The 17,248-nt window shown below is 60.6% G+C and overlaps 2 protein-coding genes across 3 annotated transcripts; one reads left to right on the top strand and one right to left on the bottom strand.

Moving 5' to 3' along the window:
* Positions 1-1,907: 1,907 nt before the first annotated feature.
* On the bottom strand, positions 1,908-7,852 carry SLC8B1 (solute carrier family 8 member B1). Of its 2 annotated transcripts, none has more exons than XM_068161773.1 (15): positions 7,170-7,852; positions 6,528-6,680; positions 6,388-6,440; positions 6,205-6,263; positions 5,832-5,936; positions 5,572-5,739; positions 5,380-5,487; positions 5,238-5,294; positions 4,918-5,048; positions 4,575-4,716; positions 4,078-4,199; positions 3,778-3,931; positions 3,609-3,689; positions 3,035-3,099; positions 1,908-2,948 (listed from the first exon to the last, which is right to left on the bottom strand). In XM_068161773.1, exons 1-15 carry the CDS (start codon positions 7,443-7,445, stop codon positions 2,751-2,753), a joined length of 1,872 nt encoding a protein of 623 aa, XP_068017874.1. In that variant the 5' UTR covers positions 7,446-7,852; the 3' UTR covers positions 1,908-2,750. The 2 variants fall into 2 exon arrangements, with proteins under 2 accessions (XP_068017874.1, XP_068017873.1); XM_068161772.1 differs by having other exon boundaries at positions 4,918-5,051.
* Positions 7,853-9,917: 2,065 nt separating this feature from the next.
* PLBD2 (phospholipase B domain containing 2) lies at positions 9,918-15,911 on the top strand. The gene is made up of 12 exons (XM_068161780.1): positions 9,918-10,164; positions 10,501-10,594; positions 10,699-10,857; positions 11,259-11,359; positions 11,773-11,987; positions 12,080-12,174; positions 12,254-12,414; positions 12,541-12,636; positions 12,948-13,019; positions 13,142-13,294; positions 15,047-15,209; positions 15,338-15,911. The coding sequence occupies exons 1-12, from the start codon at positions 9,941-9,943 to the stop codon at positions 15,503-15,505; spliced, it is 1,701 nt and encodes a 566-aa protein (XP_068017881.1). The 5' UTR covers positions 9,918-9,940; the 3' UTR covers positions 15,506-15,911.
* Positions 15,912-17,248: the final 1,337 nt, after the last annotated feature.

Below are 17,248 nucleotides of genomic sequence, written 5' to 3' on the forward strand. Positions count from 1 at the left end.
AGAGGGGAAGGGGAAGGGAAGAGGGAAGGGAGAGGGGAAGGGAAGAGGGGAGAGGGGAAGGGAGAGGAGAAGGGGAGAGGGGAAGGGAGAGGAGAAGGGGAAGGGAAAAGGAAAGGGGAAAGGAAAAAGAGGGGAAGGGAAAAGGAGAGGGGAAGGGAAAAGTGAAGGAAAGGGGAAGGGAAGGGGAGGGGAAGATCCTCCTCAGCTTTGTAAAGGCCTGCAGCTTCCTTTCCTCTTTCTTTCCCCTGTTATTCCAGCAGTGGGGCTCAGCCCCAGCTGAGGAGTTGCCACAGTGTTTTGAGGAGGAGCTGTGCCTGCCCTGCCTCTCCTGTGCCAGCTGCTTGCCTGGGCATATTTTGCACGCATGGCCCTGCTGAGCTCCTCTGAATTCATGCTGCTGGACTTTGCAAGGGCCTGGTTTCTCCTTCTGCCATCCCCTTGCCAGGGTTTTTTTCCCCTAAACATTAAGATAATACTTTCAAACTTAGGACTTTTAAAGCTTCCCTGGTGCAATGTTTCAGGTGAAATGGGTTGGTTGGTTGGTTTGTTTTGACCCTGTACCTCTGTGCTGGTTTATTGGCTGTGGTTTCCAGCTTCTTCACTTTATGCCAAGCAGCTGGTAAGACCTCACCTGGGCTACTGCATCCAGCTCTGGAGCCCTCAACACAGGAAGGACATGGACCTGATGCAGCAGGTCCAAGAGAAGGGCTACAGAAATGGTCAGGGGCTTGGAGCACCTCTGCTGTGAGGACAGCCTGAGGGAGCTGGGGGTGTTCAGCCTGGTGAAGAGAAGGCTCCAGGGAGACCCAATAATGGCCTTCCAGTACCTGAAGGGGCCCACAAGAAGCTTGCAAAGGGACTGTTTGCAAAGGCCTGGAGTGCTGAGGGGCAATGGTTTGAAATGAGAGGAGAGCAGGTTTAGATTGGATGCTAGGAACAAGTTCTGCACCATGAGGGGGGTGGAACACTGCAACAGGTTGCCCAGGGAGGTGGTTGAGGCTCCATCCCTGGAGATATTCAAGGTGAGGATCCACAAGGCTCTGAGCAAGCTGAACTAGTGGAGAATGTCCCTGCTGACCGCAGGGGGGTTGGACTAGGGTAACCTTTGGAGGTCCCTTTTGACCCAAACCGGTCTATGCTTCTACTGCTGTGTGTGTATGGAAGCAGGGCTTGTCTCCCCCGACCCTTCCAGCACCTGCCAGCAGCCTGTGAGCAAGTTCTTGGCTCTGTGGGCAGAGCCCAGAGCTGCAGGCACAGGGAGGGTTGCTTGCTGTGAAAAGCCCGTGTCTGGCTAGAAAAAGGGGAAATGACCCAGGCCCAGGAGGCTGCTGGCACCCCTGGGAGGGAGCAGGAACCAGGTCTGGCCGTTGTGCTTCTTGCGAAACATTGCCTCTGTGCCCGCAGAGCGGAACGTGGCTGCTTGGCTTCCAGCCTCAGCCCTGCAGCCCCTCTGCCAGGAGGCAGAAGCGGCAGCCAGCCCCCTCTCTCTGCATCCCCCCCCGGCACTGTGGCCCTTCCCCACGACTCCGGTCTGCCCCAGCGGTGTCCTCCTCCCCGGGGAGCTGAGCAGTGCTCCTCACCGCCCGCCCCGACCCCACGGCAGCGCCGCCCCGACGCCGCAGCTCCCAACCCTGCGCCCAAGCGACCGAGTCACACATGTGACTGCTGTTGAGAAACCGACCGCCGGGCACCGTGGAGGGAAACCACTTCCCTCAACCCCTGGGAAAAGCACACTCGGCACGGCCACGGCTGTCAGCCCACCCCCGGCCCCCTCCGTGCTGCTGCCTCAGCTCCGGAGTTCCCTCTGCCCTCCAAAGGCACCACGCAGGGTTAGGGTGCGTGGTGCAGGGTTAGGGGGAGAGCAGGAGAAAACAGCCCCCAGCAAACAGCACAAGTCAAGGCTGGGGTTGTGTTTGGGGCTTTTTTTTATTGCAGTTGGGTTGGGGTTTTTTTGGTTGTTTGGGTTCGGGGTGGTTTTGGTTTTTTTTTTACAGTGCCTAAACTTAGTCTTGCCAGAGGCTAACACTGTGTGGAAACCTCCAAGTCCTTTCCTACAGCTCTATCCCTCCAAGGAGGAGGAGAAAAGTAGGGTCTGCAACTCAGGGTGAAAAACAGCTTAAAAAAAACAGGCAGGGGAAAACAGCCTCCCTTGTTGAGGTTATATTCTTTCCTCCCCCCTCCAGCTTTGCTTGCTTTTTCTCACCTTAACCCCATCTCACTTTGCCTCTGCTGCAAGGGTGGTGTGAACACATCGTGTCCCTTGCACCCACAAGCTCATGCCCAGCCCTTCACAGAGCTCCCCCATGTAGCACAGCTGCCCTAGCCCTGTCCCAGAGCAGCCAGGATGCAGATGGGAAAGTGGAAGAGGTTGAAGAGGTAAAAACCTTCTCCTTTTGTGACCACAGGCTGGAGCTGCCTTCTTCTCTGGCCTTGCCCCCAGGACTGGAGGAAGCAGAGGTGTTAACCTCACCCCAGCTCAGAGCCACCCTTAAAACAGATTATACAGAGCAGGGACAGGACATAGCTAAGGACTAACAGCTCCTTTTCCCTTCCCAAAGCAGAGCCAGGCTCCTACCCTCCAGCAAGTGAAGGCCAAGGGCTGGGCTGGCATGTGGTGCCTCCAGCATGTGGTGGGGTTGAGGTCGAGGTGCCCTCGCTCCCGTGGGAGGGACAGGGAAAGGGAACAGCGAGGCCCTGATCCGGTGGGGAGGCAGAGCGAGAGCCAGGGCTGCCTGTGCGTGTCCTGCTGGTCAGAGGGTGGAGAGATGGATCACCCTGAACTCGGTCAGCAGGGCCACACAGAGGAAGGCCAGGTAGTAGAGGATGAGGCAGATGCCATATGCCTTGCCCAGCTGGAAGCACTGCGCTGGCACAGACACGAAGGAGAAGACCAAGCTCAGCCCCAGGGCCCCAGCGAGGATCCAGACCAGGAGGCTGTCAGGCTCCAGCTGCCAGAGAGAGGGAGAGTGATGTGGAGTGACACTGGGGTCCTGCAGCCAGTCTGACCCCTGTCACCATGCTGGGGCAGCCTTACCTTCACCACTGGCTGGTTGCTGGTCATCTGCAGCAGGCAGCCCAGTCCCACACCAACCAGGATGTCTGGGACACGTTCAGGATGGACACACAGCACAGGGGACCTCAGGGGAGCAATGGAGCTGACCACATCCCTCCCTGTCTGTCTGTCTGCACCCCATGGCTGTTGCCCAGCCCAAATCCTTACTGTCTGTGGTGAGTACAGCCTGGAGCACTCCAGGAGGAGAAGCTTTAGCCTGGCTTAGGGAGCATCCAAAGCCTGCTGGGGAGTGGTGCAACCTCCTCCCCTCCTTCCCTTTGGCAGGTGCCAAATCTGTCAGACCCCATTCCAAACCCTGCACCTTGGGGACAGGAGGCTGCTGCTGGCTCCAGCCCTGCAGCTCCTGTGGCTCACAAATACCACACCAGCTCCCCCACGCCCTGCAGGCACTGAGGAGGTTACCAACATCCCCGGGACTCTGTGATGGATCCTTCCTAGGCCTTCCCCCGAAGCAGAGGCTCTCCCTGGGCAGCACCTGCCCCAAGTGTCACCCCACCAGCACCAACTCCACCTTCTCCTGGCACCCAAAGGATACTGAAGATGATGCCCCCGAAGCAGGCAGAGAAGGCCATGCGGGGATAGCCCTGCCGTGCCATGGTGAGGTCGGAGAAGGTGTCTGCAGAGGAAGAAGGAGAGACTTTAGGAGATGCCAGGAGGATGGGTACACCTTGTGGGGTGGCACTGGGACCCAGCAGAGCCCTTACCACCGACGCTGTTGCCCCAGGCCAGCAGTGTCAAGCCCAGCACGGTGTTGCTCAGCTGGAAGATGATGCCCAAGGTCCGGAGGATGTTCACCAGCTCCGTGGCTGCAGCGTTGATCCACATGGCACTGGCCAGAAACCCAAGGAAGGCAAACACCTGCCATGCAGAGGGGTTAGCTGCACCCTCCAGCCAGCCATGTCCCTCCTAGGGACACTGGGAACCAGGAAAGAGGTCCTGGCTCCTGCTCTGCTCCCAGGACTCTCAGCCAAACCTGCAGTGTGCTGGGCTGAGGGGCACCTTACACAGTGGTACTTGGGTGGCTCATCGTTGCTTGTGGTGATGAAGGTGATGAAGGCCAGGACAAAGCCAATCAGTATGACCAGTCCCCAGACTGGGAAGGCACCCTGGATCTGGTACAGCCCATCTGGCACATGGTGGAGAAAAGGGGGCATCAGTGGGGCAGAACTGACCAGATTCATGGTATGAGAGAAAGCTTTGCTCTTAAAGGCACTTCTGCTCTAAGCCCTAATGGTGCTGCTCCCCTCTGTGCCTCAGTTTCCCTGAGTAGGGCAGGCCTGCCCTATTTCTCCCCCAGGACCTGGCTGCTGGGGGGCCCAAACCCCCACCCCTGATGGGAGGACTGAGCCATCTAGCTGCAAACCAGAGACCCCCAGCTTGACTTGTCACTGGTTTGTCCTTCTCTCCCCAGATGAGGTGCCAGCTCCAGGGGGCTCCTGCAGTGCCCAGGCTTTGGTGGCTCTCTCAGTCCCATCCCTTCCTGGGTGTCCAGGGCTCTTACAGGTGCCTGACTTCAGGGTGAGGATGCAGAGCAGGGGACTGGTGAGGATGTGCAGGCAGTTGAGGGGTCTCTTCCAGTTCAGGTCTTCCTTGTCAGGATCCACAACAGGAACGGTGAGCAGCAGCACCAGCTCCACAGGCATCTGAGAGGAGCAGCTGTGAGCATGGATGGGGGACCCCAGAGATGGAGCACCCCAGGAGGTGCCCCATGGCCTGTCCCCAACCTGCTTGTCCTTGTCCCACCATCTGCATTGCAGAGCCTGGGGTGACACCATCCCAGGGCCAGCAGGGAGTGGGATGTCTGGCATGGCAGCTCCTCCCAGCTCACATCTCCCCCTGCTCACCTTGAAGACCTTGAAGAGCCGCCAGTACCAGGGCTTCCTTCTCCACTTGCGGTAGTCCAAGGGGCTGAGGGCAGCGGCGAGGATGCGCAGCGAGGTGTCCTGGGCGGGGAGCAGGGGCCGGTACTCCTCGCCTGCTGGGGATCATGGGGGCTGAGTAGGGGAGAGTCTCCCCAGTATGCCCCCCAAGCCTTCCAGCACGGGGCTGAGGTCACCTGCATGGCCCCAGGGTAGCACCTGGCCACAGCCACCCTGTGAGTTTGGTCCATGGGACCCTCGAGGGCAGAGCAGAGCCAACCCCAAGCCCATCAGGAGCAACGTACCATAGTCCCCACTGTTTGTGCCTGAGGACTCCTGCTCTTCAGCATCTGTTGGCGCCTCTAGGGGGAAGAGGAGAGCAGTGGGGGTGCTGGGGAGCCCCCCGGGATGCTGGGGGTCCCACCAGCTCAGCCAGGCAGTCCTTACCTGGTTCCCAGGATCCAGGGGGGGCCAGCCCTTCCTGCCGCTGCCGCCGGTGAAGCCAGGCGCAGAGCACCACGGTGAAGACATAGAAGACATACAGCCCCAGGTAACCTGGGGTGGGGGGCACCAGAGGGGGTCATGGCACTGCCAGGCTGCTCCCACCACCTGCCCAGCTCCAGCCTCCCGGCTGCTCACCCAGAGCCTCTCCCATCGTGATCCTCCCAAAGTAGAGGACCATGAAGGTGAGGAAGACAGCCACCATGTAGAAGATGACATCCCTGAGGAAGGGCCTGGAGGCAGCCGTGAAGGGTTTGACCAGGGCGATGCCCCCAGCCACCACTGTGGTCACGAACACACCGGCACCTGCCAGAGCAACCAGTCTCTCAGTGGGGGACACCCCATGGCCTCCCTGCCACCCTCCATGTGCCAGCAGTGCCAGCTGGAGGTCTCCTTACCAAAGACGGCCCCAATGGCCAGCCCTGCCGTCCGGGGGTCAGAGAAGGCCACCACGGCGCTGAAGACATCCGGTGCTCCGTTGCCAAAGGCCAGGAAGGTGACACCATGGAGAGGACACGTCAAGGAAAAGACCTAGTGGCTTCACCCCCGTGGGGACATGGGGTACCTGCCCACTCCAGCCACTGCAGGACTCCCTCCCAGTACCAGCCCACAGCAGCTGGCCCCACTGCCGCCTCTGGCTCCTGCTCCAAACTGGTTCCTCCTCACCCGCTGCCCAAGGGACACGAAGTGAGCCCATCACAGCCACCTCCTCCTGCCCTGTCCCTGCAGCCCCCATCCCCAGCCACGGTCTCACAGGACCCACCAAGGATACTGCCACATTGTGAGACAGCTTCAGGTTGGTGGAGATGGCCGACAAGTTGGGGCAGAAGCTGAAAGGGCAGAGAATGAGGCAAAGGGGAGGTGATGGCACTGCTCAGGCCCCACGAGGCTGCTCCAGGACCATGGGGCTCCCCATTCACCCCGAGGACCTTCATCTTCCATGGGGCTACTCACAACTTCTCCGCTGTCACGCCGAGGATGACGAACAGGTACAGCAGCCAGAGCGCCTGGGTGTCAGGGATGGCAAAGAGAGGAGTCAGTGGGGCGCCCACCCCACACCCCCGAAGCAGAGCACCCCCCACTTCTGTCCTTACATAGAGGGTGACAGCCAGGGGCAGCAGTCGGGGAGGGAAGACACAGAAGACCCCATTGAGGTAGTCGAGGAAGCCCCCCTCCAGGTGGCAGTCAGGGCTGCTCCGGATGAAGCGGCACCACTCGGAGCTGTTCTGTTTCCGCACCTCCCGGCACTGTGGGGCAGAGCCTGAGGTACTCGACTGGACACCCCGAGCCCTGTCCCCACCCCCGGCATCCACCACCCTCCAGTGAGCGCTGCCGTCGGACACCCCACGGGTGACACCACCCCTGTGATGAGCTACTTTTAGTGAGTCACTGCCAACCCTGACTCAAGTTTCCCCATATGTGCTACCTGGACGTGGGTCTAGGGCTGTTGCCAGGGCCAGCGGGGGTGCGAGCTCTTGTCCCCATCCCTGTCCCCAAGGGCCCCGCACCGCTCCCCACCCAGCCCCGGCCGTGGGAAGCCGCCGGGCTGGCAGGCGGGGAGGTTTCTGGAGGAGAAAAGCATCAGCGCAGGAAATCCTGGTGAGATCCCAGCTGCGATGGCGATGACTGGGACAGCAGGGACAGGACAGGACAGGACGGGATGGGACTCCACCACTCCGGCAGCACCCACATCCCTCCCACCGCCCCCCAAACCCCACCACAGCCCCCAAACTCACATCCGGGCTCCGGCTGTGGCTCAGAGCATCCTTCCCGGGGGGCACCGTGCGTCCCAGGTCCAGCGGCAGCGGGATCCCGGCTGGCTGCACCCCGCTGTCCCCCGCCAGCACCCCGGCCAGGCTCAGCACCCCGGCCAGGCTCAGCACCCCGACCGACCCCATGGCACCCTGCCCCACGGTACCCTGCCCCATGGCTGGGGCGGTTAGGAGGGCACCTACTGCTGGCAGCGACTCCCGGGGTGGGGGAGAGAGGACAACTCCCGGCCCCCCCCCCATCCCGCGCTCCCCCGGGCAAGGCAGAGGAGAGGTGAAAATTAAAGAGTTTAAAATTGTAAATGTAAAGATTATTATTATTAATAATTCTTTAAAAGGGGCAAAGCCACCCTCCGTCAGGCCGAGCAGCCCCGCCGCGGCCCCACCGTGGGGACTCAGCCCCAGCAGCAAAGGGAGAGAGGGGTAGTGGGACACGAGAGGAGCCGGTACCGTCCCCCAACCCCGCGGGACCAGGGGACCCACGGGGCACCCCCTCCCCCCCCAAAGCAGGGAGAGCTAGATGCGGCGGGGGCTGGCGACCCCGGGGTGGGTAAGGGGTTCCCGGGCCTGGGGATGTTGGGGGAGATGCTGGGGGACCCCACCCGCCCCGCGGACCCACCGTTGCGGCGCCGCTGTCGTGCGCGGGCAGCTGATCCCTCCCGCTCCCCCTCCTTCCCCGTGCCTTAAAGGGGCCGCCACCCTCCGCTCTTAAAGCTGCAGCGACACTTTGTTACCCGGGGCTGGCAGGGCGGCGGGCACGGCGGGGGTGTCTCTGCCCCGTCCCCCTCGTACCGTCCCCGCTCTCTGCCCGGTGCCCGCGGGCTGCGGCACAACAGAGGCTGGACGCCCACTCTGGGTGATGTGCCCACCTAGCCCCTGCTTGGGGTGACCCTCTGAGACGGGGCCAGCTCATCACAGGCACGGCCGAGGAGCAGCACGGTGTGTTCCCGAGCGCCGGTGGCCCCCGGTGTATCCTGCCCCAGTACATCCTGCTGTCCCGAGCCCTGCAAGACCCCACACCAGGGTTTTGGGGATGATGACAGGAGGACTTAGTCAAGGTCAGTGTGGTCCCAAGAACCTTATGGGATTAAAGGGTCCCCTTCCCACTCTGGCCAGTTTGTCACTGAAGTCACAGACTGCACTCCTCCCCAGGGAGAAGGTAAAGGAATGAAAGTACTCAAAGGCAGTGCCCAGTTAGGAGGGTCTCCAACAGGAGCCTAGTTCTGAGCTTGGCACTTAATAGGCAGCAGCACAAGGCCATTGCCTGGGGCATAGGGCAGAGCCCCAGCTTTGTCCTGGGCTTTACCCCCAGCCCACTGTCCCAGGGCTGCTCTCTGCTCAGCTGGTTTTTCTGGTTGTAAGGCAAATTTTGGTGCTTGGCGTGTGGCTCATGTCCCTGATCGTGCACTGTGCTCTCCCTTTGGTTTCTGCACCCACATCCCAGTGCATAGCCAGGTCTAGGTGGCTGGTGCACTGTTGTACAGCACCCAGCGCAGGAGAAGGGATGTGTGGGCACTGGACAATACTGGCATATTAACCAGCAGGAGCTGGGAGCTGGTGGGGCATGCTGGGCCACACCACGTGCCGGTGCAAGCAGTGCCTTTGGGGTGCTGTCCTGCCCAGAATAGCCCCAGGCGTGTGACACCTTTTCCTGCTCCAAGGTTGATCCAATTAGGGGCATTACCAGTCCCTGCCAGACACCAGCACATACCCTGGCACAGTGCCCCAGCAGCTCCCCTACCCTCTAAGCTGAGTCCCCTCACGCTCAGTACCCACTGGGTGTGTTGGCTCAGTCTAGGCTCTGGGGCTTAGCTCCATGTCCCTCCTTGGTGCTGCCTGGCGTGCGCTTGTGTGGCATGGCACAAGTGTGTCAGGCCTCAGCCAGGTGGCTGTGGTAGGATGTGGGGTAACACAAGTGAGGGTGATACAGATCCAGGCCATGGGGACTTCATGCACCTCACAGTGATGTCACGAGGGGTGGAGCTCCAAACCCTCTGCCCTTGCTCCACTGGGACGCTCCTTGCTTCGGGGAACTTTGCCCCTCATAGGTGAAAGGGAGGGCAATAAACAGGCGCCGGACGTGATTGCACAAGGCGAGGCTGTGCTGTGCCGGAGCTGGGACGCTGCCCCCAGTGTCACTGAGCCACTTCCCATGGGCTGGACCAGCAAGAGGCTGGACCTCACAGACGACCCCACGAGAAACACAGGGCCGGTTACCCCTCGGCGGAGGGGACACGTGTGATCTGGAACGGTGGGGAATGGTTGAAGGGAGGGGTGCGTGTGTGAACGGGCGCTCAGCTCCTGTGGAAGTGGGGAGGGAGGGTGCTGAGTGTGCAGGAAGGGTCGGGGAGGGACGGAGGCGTGGATATATGCGTGAGGAGCTCGGGACGGGAGGGAGCAAGAGAGTGTTTGTGCAGCTGGACACTGCCCCCCCCTCCCCGGCCGCAGCTAAGGCGGCTGTTCTCGGGGGGCGTGTCTCTCGCGTCGTCCCGCCCCTTACCCAATACCCCGCCCCGTCATGGCGATTCGGGGGCGGGAATATACTCTAGTCCCACCCCCGCTCACACTCCACCCAATCGCTATCCAGCTCTGACGCCCTATGGGGGCGTGGTGATCTTCTAGCCTCGCCCACAGACAGCTCTCCGTAAACGGCTCTGTGGGGGCGTAGCCTTACTGTAGCCACGCCCTTTCATCCGTGCTGGGGCGTGGTCACCATCTAGCCCCGCCCCCCTCTCGCCATGGCGCTGCTCCGGGGGGTGCCGGTGGCCATGCTCCGGGGGGTGCTGGTGGCCGCCCTGGCCGCTGCGATATCCGGGACTGTCGCAGCCGCCGCCTCCCCGCCGCTGTCCCGCAATGTCTCCGTGGTGCTGGAGCCCGGGTCGGAGCGGCTCCGCGTCCTGCCCGGCCGCCACCCTGCCGCTGTTGCCTGGGCCAGCCTGGATGATCGCATCCACACCGTCGGGTAAGGATGGGCTGGGCTGCTCCGGGAAGGGACAGGCTGGGGCATCGCACGGAGCTGAGTGGGGATGGGGTGGTGGGGGCGGCCTCGGGGGAGACGTGGCTGATGGGGCATCCATCCCACCCGTGTCCTTGTCACACCCATCTCTGTGTCACACCCGTCTCCATGTCCCTCTGTATTCTACCCCTGTCCGTCCTTCCCCTATCAGTGACTCATCCATGTCTGTGACCTGTCCGTGTCTCTGGCCTGTGTCCCACCCCCTGTCCATATCCCGCCGTGTCCCTGCCATGTCTGTGACCCACCCGTGTCCGCGACCCACCCATGTCTGTGTCCTCCCAGCTGGGCCTTCCTGGAGGTGACCACCAACGCCTCGTACAATGACAGCCTGCAAGCCTATGCTGCTGGGCTTGCTGAGGCCGCTGTCTCTGAGCAGGTAAGAGGTGACCACTGCAAAGCTGGGGCCCTGAGGGCTGTATGCAGTCCCTTCCCTCTCTCCTGGCTGACCCCCACCAGTGACCTCCCCACCGTGTCCCCCAGCTGATGTACATGCACTGGATGAACACCATGGTGGGCTACTGTGGCCCCTTCAAGTACCAGAGCGAGTACTGTGAGAAGCTACGGAGCTACCTGGAGGCCAACTTGGGCTGGATGGAGGAGCAGATGGGGAAGGGGCAGGATCCTGAGTACTGGCATCAGGTGAGGATGGGGCACCCCCACCCAGGGGAAGCACCTCCTACAGCCCCCGGGGCTAATTGAGGCTTTAGTCAAGAGGAGGGGCAGGACAGCAAGGGGTGTCCAGTGTCCTGGCCAGGCTCCAGGCAGGATGACAGGGATGTGGCTGCCATGGATCCTCCTTGACTTGTGACTTTATCTGCTGGAGCCTCATGTGCCACTGCTGGGGTGCACAGAGGGTGGTTTGGCCCCCTCCCAGGCCACTGGTGCTGAGTCACAACCCTGCTGACAGTGAAGCTTTCCCCTGTGCCTCCCAATCTGACCCACCAGACCTAGTGAGACCCACCCAAGATGGGGGAAGGGAGAGCCCACCTCCCAGAATCGCTCCCCTCAGCAGGAGCCAAGTGCCAGCTCTGTCCCCATAGGTGCACCTGGCCCTGCTGCAGCTGAAGGGGCTGGAGGACAGCTACAACAGGCGCCTGGACTTCCCCCAGGGCAGGTTCACCTTGTCACCCTTTGGCTTCCTGTAAGCTCCTTCTCAGAGGTGATGGGGAGTGGGGGGTGGGCATCCCAGGGGTTGAGGTGGTACTGGGGATGGCCATGGGGATGAGTCCTGGATGTCCAGAAATACCCAGTCCCCCTTGCCCACTTCCTCTGGGTGATTGTCCCCTGCTGCTGGGGTGGGATGGCACCAAGGTGGGTTCTCCCCCTCCCTAGACCCACTGCAGCCTCCTGCCTCAGCTTCCTGACTGCTGTGCTCAGCCTTCCTTCCTCTGCTCAGGCTGCTGGAGCCCTCCTGGGATTCACAGCTACACTGGGGTGGGATGAAGAAGCATCCTATGCTTCAGACAGATGGGCAGATTGCTCTGAGCTGGCTTGGCTCCTGGGCTGGGCTGTACCCCACCTGACAACCCATATCTCTCATCCCCCCTCCATCAGCCTGCTGCAACTGGGGGGTGACCTGGAGGACCTGGAGTCTGCTCTGAACCGCTCCTCCTCACACCGTGTCCTGGGCTCAGGCTCCTGCTCTGCCCTCCTGAAGCTGCTGCCAGGCCACCAGGATCTCCTGGTCGCCCACGACACCTGGACCTCCTACCAGTCCATGCTGCGCATCATCAAGAAGTACACACTGCCCTTCCGCGTCTCGGCCGGCGGTGCGTGCCTGGGCTGGCCTGGGCTTGGGGGGCGCTGCATCTCACACCCTCCTGATGCTCCCCTGCTTTTGCATCCCCCCCTCCCCCTCCAGGCAGTTCTCAGATCCCCGGCAGCATCCAAGTGTTCTCCTCCTACCCTGGCACCATCTTCTCCGAGGATGACTTCTACATCCTCAGCAGCGGGTTGGTGAGTGAGGGAGGGTCTGGCCCCTGGGGGACGTCTCCCTCTCTTCACTCCCCTCCCTTACTGCTCCCCCTTCCTGCAGGTAGCTCTGGAAACCACCATCGGGAACAACAACCCAGCGCTGTGGAAGTACCTGGAGCCAGAGGGCAGCGTCCTGGAGTGGCTGAGGAACATCGTGGCCAACCGGCTGGCCCGCAGCGGTCCTGAGTGGGCTGCCATCTTCCGGCGCTTCAACAGTGGCACGTGAGTGGGGTGGCACGGCCTGTGGGAGCTTGTCCTGGGAGGGATGCTCCCTGGGGGCCGTTGGGATGTCCCCAAGGGAGTGAGACCAGCTGCTGGAGGGATGCTTTTCCCCCTTCTCCATGCCAGGTACAACAACCAGTGGATGGTGGTGGACTACAAGGCTTTCAGGCCAGGGAGAGCAGACCCGCCGCAGGGCTTGCTGACTGTGCTGGAGCAGATCCCGTGAGTGCCCCTGTGGCTCCCTGAGCACTGGCTCTGTGGTGGAAGCGTTTCCTCTCCCATCCCCCTGGGTCTGGGAAAGCCCTAAGGGTCCCATCTGCCCTGGCTGAACAGGTGGGAGTTGGGCAGTGGGAGTGCAGAAGCAGGCAGGAGCTGCCTGTGTGTGGCTAAAGGCTCTCCACGGATGCTTGTAGGCAGGTGTTGGGCACTCAGCTCCCCTGGATGGGGTGGGAACCCCTACCCAGTCTGCCTCCCTTCCCAGAATGTCCCTCCCCATTCACCACCACCTCTGATGCTCTTCCCTTCTGGTGCAGGGGCCTGGTGATGGTGGCCGATCAGACGGAGCTGCTGTACCAGCAGGGCTACTGGGCCAGCTACAACCTGCCGTGAGCCCCATCTGGCCTCATCCCACCCCACTGATGCTCCAGAAAGGGGGCAGCCAATGCTGGCCTTGCCCCACCCCGTTGTGTGCTGACTTGTTGGGTTCCCCTTCCTCCCTCCACCTCAGGTTCTTTGAGGAGATCTACAACGCCAGTGGGACCCCCGAGCTGGTGAGGAAGTACGGCGACTGGTTCAGCTACGACAAGAACCCGCGCGCCCAGATCTTCCGACGCAACCAGACCCTGGTCCACGACCTGGACTCCATGATCCGTCTGATGAGGTGCCTTCCCCACACACCCCAAAGATCTGCACTCAGTGGGGGTGACTTTGGTGTTTTTTTCATCACTATAATCTTTCTTACAGAACTCTCTGGTGGGTTGAAATTTCACACCCCCCTCCCCCAGCATTAACTTTGCCAGACCGGCTCAGTTGGAAGCAGATGAAAGGGCAGCGAGGCTGGGGAGGGGTCTTGAGCACAAGCCCTGTGAGGAGAGGCTGAGGGAGCTGGGGGTGTTTAGCCTGGAGAAGAGGAGGCTCAGGGAAGACCTTATTGCTCTCTACAACTTCCTGAAGGGAGGCTGTAGCCAGGAGGGGGTTGGTCTCTTCTCCCAGACAACCTGTGACAAAACAAGAGGACACAGTCTCAAGCTGTGCCAGGGGAAGTTTAGGGTCAAGGTGAGGAGAAAATTCATCCCAGAAAGAGTAATTTGCCATTGGAATGTGTTGCCCAGGGAGGTGGTGGGGTCACCATCCCTGGAGGTGTTCAAAAAAGGATTGGATGTGGCACTTGAAGCCCTAGTTTAGTTAGTCATGAGGGAATGGAATGGAATAGGATAGGAAAGGATAGGAAAGGAAAGCATAGGATAGGATATGAGGATAGGATAGGATAGGATGATAGGACATTAGCATAGGATAGGATAGGATAGGATAGGATAGGATAGGATAGGATAGGATAGGATAGGATAGGATAGGATAGGATAGGATAGGATAGGATTAACTAGGTTGGAAAAGATCTTTGAGATCATCCAGTCCAACATACCACCCAACACCATCTGACCAGCTAAACCATGGCACCAAGTGCCTCATCCAGTCTCCTCCTAAACACCTCCAGGTGTTTAGGTGTTGGGTGACAGGTTGGACTTGATGATCTCTGAGGTGTTTTCCAACCTTATTGATTCTATGATTCTGTGAAAGCTGTATTTCCAGGCAACACTACAGTGGAATGGGACTTGATGATCCTTGAGGTCTCTTCCAACCTTGGTGATACTGTGAAAATATGCAGCATTTACAATGTTTACAGATACTTACAATCAACAAACAACAGGAGACCCCCCCCTGGTGAAGAAGGCCAGGGAAGCTGTCTCTCACTGAGAGAGTAATTGGCCATTGGGATGTGCTGCCCAGGGAGGTGGTGAAGTCCCCATCCCTGGAGGTGTCCAAGAGAGGATTGGATGTGGCACTTGGAGCCATGGCTTAGTTGTCAGGAGGTGTGAGGTATTAGGTAATAGGTTGGACTTGATGATCTCTGAGGTCTTCACCAACCTTATTGATTGCTTCTATGATTCTCTATGATTCTCCCTGCCCAACCCCCTGCCCTCCCTTGTCCAAAAGGGAGAAAGGAGTAGAGAAAAAGTTGCTGTTAGACTTCAGCAAAGCAACGCAGCCAAGGTCGAGCAGAAGCAGATTAGTCTCCCTTCAGAGCAACAAAGCAAGCAGGGAAGAGATGAGACAAGGGAGGATTGTTTTGGCACAGGCAGTCTCGTGGTGGAGATCTCTCCAATGAAATTGCTCAGAGTTATCTCTGCTTTCTTTTTTCACACCCAGCAGTGATTTATTTGCATTTTTCTACTTCTCTGCTCCTGGAAAGCTGTAACAAAGTTTTAAAGGCATAGCCTGAAGCTATGCTAAAGCTAAAGCCCTCTGAGATCATCGAGCCCAACCGTCAGCCTCGCACCACCACGGCCTTCAAACCGTGGCCTGAAGTTTCATTCCCCCCCCCCCACCCCATGCCTCTCTCTTGGCCACTCTGCAGGTCAAACAACTATCTGCAGGACCCACTGGCACGCTGCAAGGGCTGTGACCCCCCCCAGAATGCTGAGAATGCCATCTCTGCCCGCTCTGACCTCAACCCCTCCAACGGCACCTACCCCTTCCCCGCCCTGCGCCAGCGCTGCCACGGGGGCACCGACATGAAGGTGGGGCTGGGGGGGAAGCTGGAGGGTCCCCTCTTTGGGGCTACACCCCCCCCTCCCCTTCTCCAGCAGCTCTCCCCAGGCTGTGTTGCTGACTTGCACCCCTGTTTTTTCTCCCTGCTCGGTACCAGGTCACCTCCTCGGGCATGGTGCCCACCTTTGGGCTGGTGGCTGCCAGCGGCCCCGCCTGGGACGATGTGCCCCCCTTCCGCTGGAGCACCTCACCCTGCAGCACCCTGCTGCACATGGGGCACCCTGACCTCTGGACCTTCCACCCCATCAAGGTCCACTGGGACTGAGCAGCTGGCACCAGGGCTAAACCCATCTGTGGGCGTCTGCCCCGCGTGGGGAACACTTCTAGGGGGACAGCTGAGCGACAGGGGGGGTCACAGCGCTTCCCACTGTCCTGTCTGCCCAGGGGACTGGCTCTGGGTGCTAGGTGAGGGTCCCCTGCTCCCACCTGGATCTTTCTGCTTCTGCCTCTCACTGCTGCAGCCCTGTGGTGCCATCTGTGCTGGGTGAGGGGCTGAGCCCTCTCCTCACTGAGGGGCTCTGGCCCTGGGACCTCTCCGTGGGTGCTGACACCTGCACTTAAGGGGGGCTCTTCCCACGAAGGGGGGTTCCTGAGAGCCTGGGGCTGGCCCATGGGGCAGAGCAGAGGGGAGTGAGCTCTTTGGGCTGTGAAGAATAAAGGGTCTGCCTGCAGTGGTGGTGGTGGCTGTGCTTTGCCCTCTGCCTGGGGTTCTCTGGTGGTTTGTATCGGGGTTGGGCTCACACAGGGGTCTTCTCTCCCCAAATTAAGGGGGTGCCCCCTGCTTCTCTGCTGCCTCCTGGCCCCAGTGGGAGGGTATGCAGCCAGCCAGGCTGGGTTGGGCTCTTCTGGGGTGCAGGCTGCTCAGGTTTCTATGCTGGTTCAGGCTGGGTACCTGGTGTGGGGCAGAGCTGCTGGAATGGAGGAGCCTGGGCTGTGGGCTGGGGGAGGGAGGTCCCACCACTCACTAACCCCCCAGGTCAGGATGACCATGCTCGTCCCTTTTGTCTTGCCCTCTTCTGCCACCTGTGTTCCCCCCCCAGCCCCAAAACCCCCGTTGAAAATCCTCTTAAGGCAGCTCCCTTGATCCGCTCTGCCTCGTTAGGAATAACGAGGTCATTACTGGGGGATTAATGAGCTGGCGCTCGGCAGCGCTTTGAAGGTGCCAGGTTCCCACCAAGGCTGGGGGCCACTGCGGGCCCCTACAGCTTCCCGGGGCCTGCACAGGGTTGGCTTACAGCAGCTCTGAGTTGCTGGGGTGCTGGCACCCCAAAAGCTAGGAGGGGTGCCCTGGGTAGGGCAGGGGGTCCAAACCCTGCCGAGGGGCGGTGCTTGTAAGGTGGGAGCTGGCAGAGGCCATGTGCCCTGATGTCCCCGTGGTTATGTGGGCTCTTGGGGCAGTGGGTGCTGCTCAGGAGGGGGGTCCCTGTGCCTCAGCTTCCCTGGGTAGGAGGAGGTGACAGCCACCAAGGGGCAGGCACAGGACAGGGACGGCTGGAAACAGAGCGGCAGCTGCGTCGCTGCTTCGCTTCCTGTCCTTGCTTGTGGAAAAGTGGAAAAGCAAACAGAAGTGGTTAAATATTGCCCTAGCTGCAGTGGCCCTTGACGAGCCTGTGTCACCTGGGGACCCTGGCCAGGGGATGTGGCCAGGTGGCAGCCTGGAATCGCCTTCCCTGGGGCAGAGATTGAGCCAAAGGTGGCTAAAAGGGGAGACGAGGAAGAAAGGGACCCTGGAGCACCCCAGGGCTGGGCTGAAACGCAGTGCCCTCGCTGAGGGGGTCCCTAGCCTCCCTCAGGAGGGGTCCCTAGCCTCCCTCAGGAGGGGTCCCTAACCTCCCTAAGGAGGGGTCCGTAACCTCCTTCAGGTGGGCTCCCTAGCCTCCCTCAGGAGGGCTCCCTAGCCTCCCTCAGGAGGGGTCCCTAACCTCCCTCAGGAGGGGTCCCTAACCTCCTTCAGGAGGGGTCCCTAGCCTCCTTCAGGAGGGGTCCCTAACCTCCTTCAGGAGGGGTC

Source organism: Melanerpes formicivorus, unplaced genomic scaffold (genome assembly GCF_026170545.1).
Source record: "Melanerpes formicivorus ecotype bairdi unplaced genomic scaffold, bMelFor1.0.p_v2 SCAF_60, whole genome shotgun sequence".
NCBI classification, from domain to species: domain Eukaryota; kingdom Metazoa; phylum Chordata; class Aves; order Piciformes; family Picidae; genus Melanerpes; species Melanerpes formicivorus.

Bases quoted from the DNA above. Each gene is read 5' to 3' on its own strand.
- SLC8B1 (XM_068161772.1), bottom strand. From the start codon at position 7,445: ATGGGGGGGGGGCCGGGAGTTGTCCTCTCTCCCCCACCCCGGGAGTCG. The intron at 6,681-7,169 runs GTGAGTTTGGGG...TCTGCCCCACAG, and splicing joins GCCACAGCCGGAGCCCGGAT to TGCCGGGAGGTGCGGAAACA. The intron at 3,690-3,777 runs GTAAGGGCTCTG...CTTCCTCTGCAG, and splicing joins CTGGGGCAACAGCGTCGGTG to ACACCTTCTCCGACCTCACC.
- PLBD2 (XM_068161780.1), top strand. From the start codon at position 9,941: ATGGCGCTGCTCCGGGGGGTGCCGGTGGCCATGCTCCGGGGGGTGCTG. The intron at 10,858-11,258 runs GTGAGGATGGGG...CTGTCCCCATAG, and splicing joins ATCCTGAGTACTGGCATCAG to GTGCACCTGGCCCTGCTGCA. The intron at 13,020-13,141 runs GTGAGCCCCATC...CCTCCACCTCAG, and splicing joins TGGGCCAGCTACAACCTGCC to GTTCTTTGAGGAGATCTACA.